The sequence below is a fragment of the Habropoda laboriosa genome, unplaced genomic scaffold (assembly GCF_001263275.1).
Source record: "Habropoda laboriosa isolate 0110345459 unplaced genomic scaffold, ASM126327v1 scaffold176, whole genome shotgun sequence".
Classification (NCBI taxonomy): domain Eukaryota; kingdom Metazoa; phylum Arthropoda; class Insecta; order Hymenoptera; family Apidae; genus Habropoda; species Habropoda laboriosa.
Window position 1 is genome coordinate 1,565,249 of NW_017100321.1, and position 5,647 is coordinate 1,570,895.

The 5,647-nt window shown below is 27.7% G+C and overlaps 2 protein-coding genes across 2 annotated transcripts in view; both read left to right on the top strand.

Annotated features, from left to right (window-relative positions):
- Window positions 1-521, top strand: part of LOC108574239 (cyclic AMP response element-binding protein B) — a 4,373-nt gene extending 3,852 nt beyond the window's left edge. Inside the window, exons 5-7 of the mRNA XM_017936784.1 lie at window positions 5-106; window positions 210-270; window positions 377-521. Of these exons, the coding sequence (XP_017792273.1) occupies window positions 5-106; window positions 210-270; window positions 377-521 (308 nt within the window). The remainder of the gene's footprint in view (window positions 1-4; window positions 107-209; window positions 271-376) is intronic.
- Window positions 522-4,202: 3,681 nt separating this feature from the next.
- LOC108574287 (hyccin) overlaps window positions 4,203-5,647 on the top strand; it is a 4,841-nt gene continuing 3,396 nt past the window's right edge. Inside the window, 3 exon segments of the mRNA XM_017936851.1 lie at window positions 4,203-4,265; window positions 4,812-5,096; window positions 5,284-5,418. Of these exon segments, the coding sequence (XP_017792340.1) occupies window positions 4,947-5,096; window positions 5,284-5,418 (285 nt within the window). The 5' untranslated portion in view covers window positions 4,203-4,265; window positions 4,812-4,946.

A 5,647-nucleotide genomic window follows, 5' to 3' on the forward strand; every position in this document is an offset into this window, starting at 1 on the left:
GAAGGTGTTCCTGGACTTCATACACTGACTATGAGTAATGCAGCAACAGCAGGTGGAGCTATAGTACAGTATGCACAGGGTCAAGATACACAATTTTTCGTCCCAGGTGCGCGTTTTTTCAGTTTAACATTACATTTCTTGTAGTTCAATATATTTCTAACATTTGTTTCCTCATTTTTTAAAAAATATAAACAATTTTTTATACACAGGACATGGTGTTGTAGTAGAAGATGCAGCAAGAAAAAGAGAATTAAGGTTGCTTAAAAATAGGTAAGGCTGAATTAAAACAAAAGTATTTAAATTTTCAGTTCAATTGTTTTTACATTTTTTACTGGAAGAAATTCTCGCGGACATTTAAACATTTTTATCTTTACAGACAAGCAGCCCGTGAGTGTAGGAGGAAAAAGAAGGAATATATAAAGTGTTTAGAAAATCGTGTCGCGATACTGGAAAACAGAAATCAGACGTTAATAGAAGAATTAAAATCGTTAAAACAGCTATGCGAACCGAAAACTGATTGAGGTTGGTGTTTAATGTTGAAACATTGTATGAAAACTATTAACCTGCTAAAAAACTTGTACATGTCTTCTTTGTGTACATTATCCTAAACGTTGTTAGGTAAGCAATGGTGATGTACATGCATTCTTATAAATAAGTGTTTCTGTAACATACTGTATTTAAATGCGAATATGAAGGCTTGTGAAACTTGCTGTTACTAAAGCGAGAAGCCAAAGGTATATGAGATACAAAGGCAGCAAACTGATAGGCAATATTCAGGAAGTCAATCTATATTTTGGATAAACTTAACAATCATACGAATTCGGGTTATTAACTTTACATATTCAAAATATGTATCGATAACAATAACATCAATGTTTGAAGCATATTCATTTAGATTACAGTGACTATGTGATGTTGAACAGTGCCACAATACTGCTTCACTTATTCATATACATTGTATTCATGTAGTTTAATTCAACTTTATAAAACTTTACATTAGTAAAACTCGAAAGAATTACAAAGGAAAAGAACAAGAGAGTATATTTAGTAATCAATTTATAATAAATAATTGGTCGCTCATACACATACTTCAGAAAAACGCCTTATGCACAATATTTGCTAATGTAATTTAGAAATTAGATAGAGCTACAAGTTAAAATCACATAGTTTCTGCATAAAGATGAGCATAGTTATTAGTGAACAATGTCTTCATGATTTCTTTTTCAATTTCTTTATTCTTTTATACTTGAAAAATACAGATACATTAAACAAATGAATCTGTTAGAAATTTTCAAGCATGGACGAAATGATTAAAGATGATTGTAAATAGATAAATAGATCGAAATTCTGCTAATTTGATCATTGCTGCTAAACCATGTACATGTATAAAGTGTCGTCTCAGTATAATTTTTTACTTTAAATGCGGATTTCAGGAATGTATTATGAGGAAAAATATAATTTATACTGTGTAGAGAAGTGTGCGATAGAAAAGCACTAGTTAAAATGCTCTCATCTGATATTAATTTCTATTTTAAGATGCCTCAAGTGCGAAAAGCTGAAGAACAGAGTTTGTAAAATATAAATGTAATATATATCTGGAGTGCCTTGAAGATTTCTGTATACTTATGGTATACATATAAAACGCGCGAGCGCGCTCATACACACAGAATGTATGTATGAAATTACGTTTTAGGTAAATATGGGTACATACAATATTTTTAAACTATATGTTATGTTAGTTTTATGTCCTACGTAAATGTCGTAACAGTTACATTAATATTTCAATTTTTATTCTGATACATTTTCATGTTTTCTAAAATTGAATAAAATCTTAAAACCGCTAGTGTAAGCTACACTATGTACTGTAAATTACACATAGTTCGATTCAATCTATTTCGTGTCAAAGTAAAAAAAAAGAAGATCCTATTAGAGTCAAATTACTTCATATTATTATTTAAAATTTTGTAAAAAATTTATGTTTAATGTCTGACACATATTTACCATTACAAAAAAGAATATCCCCAATGCATTTTTTTTGGTAGAATCAGCGTTCTATAAGCTACGTATGAAGAACACTTGATGTATAATTTTGATTGTTATATGTTTATAAAAAAAATACAATTTCAAGTGCTAAAAATCCAGTTTGATCATTCAACGATTTGATATAAATTGTTTAAAGCATCTAATAGTGAAGTGCTAATTATCCAAAAAAGATGTATATTTGTTTTGATTTTTACAACTTGTTGAAATATTATTTGTAAAATAATTTGTAATAACGTTCAATTGCATACTATTTGTAAACATATTTTTTTAATATAAACAATATATATTTTACTAAAAAACAAATTTCTTATTGACTGATCAGACTGGAAAGATTTTTTGTATAAACACGACGATGCGTGATTTTCCCTTTAAATTTTTCACTTTGATAGTGAAAAACAAAAATAATTATAGAATTTGGTTATACGATCGTTTAACATATTTAATACAATCTATAATTACAATTTGTGTTGTATTGGGAAGTATGTCATTTTCGAATCATTTTCTTTAAACTGAAAGTACAATGTACTTATAGTGATGTGTTATAAAATAAAACCGATTCACTATAAGTTTCTCTTCTCTTACAGATTAAAATTTGATTTAGGCAAATTGATACTCTGCACATTTTCATCTGTTTTAATGTTAATTACATGTATGATATATGTATATCTTGATTGCTGCACCGATAAAAAGAAATATTGTATATAGATAATATATGTATTTTTACATATCATTTGTCTTTAAAAAATATAGTTCATAAACCTCTTTAAGAATAGTGTTATTTCTATAAAAACTATAGAAAAAAATGATGAAATAAGAGATTTAAATATTTAAGCAGTGTTTGAAGGAATATTAAGCACATAAAGATGTTTATTTAACAAATTTTATTGTATGTATAATTATTTCCTACTTAGAAGTACAAATTATGTGTTATAATTCTGGTGGATTGTCTTCTCACCTAAAACATGAAGAATGTTAGAAAATACATATTCTAAAAATACTACTACTTTTTATTTAGATTTCAAAACTCAGTTGGTAGTGCATGTAAAAGCAATCACTAATTCATAATTGGTTAAAATATCATCACATTAGATCCAAATATTTGTTTATTTATTTATTAATAAATAAAGTAATAATACTACTAACCTTTAATATAATTTTGCTGTAGTAATTTTCAAATTTGAATATTTTTATTATAAACCCTGAAATTAACAAAACTAAATTATATTCTAAATAACAATTGCAATAATCATTTACTTAAAATAAATAATTCAGTTGGTAGTGCATGTATTAAATAATCATGGAATCATGTAAATGGTAGAAAATTTCATCATACTTTTTAAAATCATAATAAAATTATGTAAATATGGAAAATTGCAAATACATACAAGTCCACCCTTTTCTAATATTTCTCCATTAGCTCAATTGAAGATTTGAAGTCTTGTATTTCCTGTAAATGAACTTTTATAAGTAAAAAGTGTTAAAAAATATTGACTTTAAGTTTTCATAAATACAAAGGACCAATTAGTCATCACATTGTTACGTAACAATTAAAATTCATTATGAAAGATGTCTTTAGATTATAAAATCTTGAAAAAAATGTGAGTTCACGTGCCAAAATTAAGATGTATGTACTACAATATACTTACGCATGATTATCAATTAAAAATATTTCTGAAAATCTAACAATACGAAGATTCACATTGTGAACTTTCTTATCTCATAGCTGTTTAATTATTTTCCTTAAATTGAACAGATTTACATTATTGCTCCCGTTTTTAGTAAATAACTTTTCAAGCACATGTTTCACGACCTCACAAACCACCAGCAATGTTCGAAATGATTTGACACTTAAGACGTTGAACATTAAGTTGAAACATTCATGAGAATGTCTTCCTTGACTTTGGGACCATTTTTATATATGCGACAACCTAAGTTAAGATTTTCTGCAAGTATATTTTTTTGTAATTGTAGAATTATTAAAAATGTAAAAATGTAAATAAATACGTAGTAATAATTCTAACTTCATTTTAAAATTATATTTCAATCTTATTACTTTCATTTAACTTCACCCAATCAAAAGTCGCCAGATTGCATTTTATATTTAGGTAATGGCACATGCATTAATATATACATACCTATCTAGATACTATATATTCCATCTCAGTAGTTACAAGTGTTAATCTTGCAAGTGTAGTTGAGTGCCGTTTGGGGAAGGCATGGAGGTAATTGAAAGATGTTCGAGATTGATTTTGACAGAGTTTTAATTTTTTTGGCTGTCATCAATTGATACGAGAGTGAACGATATGAAATATTAAAAGTTTAACTCTTAGAGCACAGTGTAACGCGAAACTGAATACGCTGCGTATCCGATAGTCATCCAGTAATAATAAGTGCTGTGGTTAAAGTATTTTAAAAAAAGAAAAAGAATTAATAATGTCCCGTTAAATTTGTTATTCAGTAACAAATAACAATAAGTAAAATTGCAGATTACTGAAGTGATGTTAAACGTATATGTATACATATGTATACGCTTACAAGCTATAGCGAAGGTACCATTCTGAACGGATATATATACCCGTAAGGTGCTCTAAGGGTTAAGAAATTGAATTCACGCATGATAACGATATTTATGAATGTTATCGATAGTTCACACTATCGCAGTGGTTGATCGTAAACCGTTTAATATTCCAATTCATATTAGTTTGTCGTAAATTCGACGAAATTAACTGACCAAATGTAACGGTGCACGCTCGATGCATGATTTTTAGGAACTATTTGTGACTGGTTAATCATTCCTGAGATTGATGTAATGACTGTCAAAGCGTTAGACGGTTTATTTTGGATACCGAAATTTTTCATCAACAAAATCCTGATTTATTGACACGGGCAAGAGGAAAATAAAGATGACGGAAAGTTTAATAAATGAATGGTTAGCAGACTGTGCAGATGTCTCACCATCAGAACTTCATACTTTTGCCACTACTTTATCGCAAGACAATGAAATAGTTAGAGCACTTTATGTACTCTTGGAAGAACGTAGTAAATATAGTCAGGTAATATGCTCCTGACACATATTATCTACATTTTAACAGAATAATTAGATTCTTTTCATAATGAAAATTAGATGAAAAATGATATATTTTTTTTACAATCTTGACTTTCCAAGAATTGATTCTGAAGGATACATATTTTTAGATTATGTATAATTTATGTGTATTGATAATTTCTTATTCATTATAGTTGGTGGATACAGTATGTGATCAGTTATATAATTTTTATCGTTCCCGAGAAACAGAATTGCAAAGGTTCACCTTGCAGTTCTTACCAACATTGGTGTACATTTATTTGAATTCTGCAGCTCATGGTGATATTAAGGTAAACATGTGTAATTAAGGAAAATAATAATTAAATATAAATCTCATCAGTGTTTTATGTTTTGTAAAATCATGATACATAATTCATGTGAATATCAGTGTTATGTAACACAGAATAATTATAATTTAAATCAAAATTGTATGATACATCAGTCATGTCATTTACTTGATCATAGAACAATTGTGTTTCAATTGCTAACTTTAACTTCAAAAATTTTTTTATATTAAAA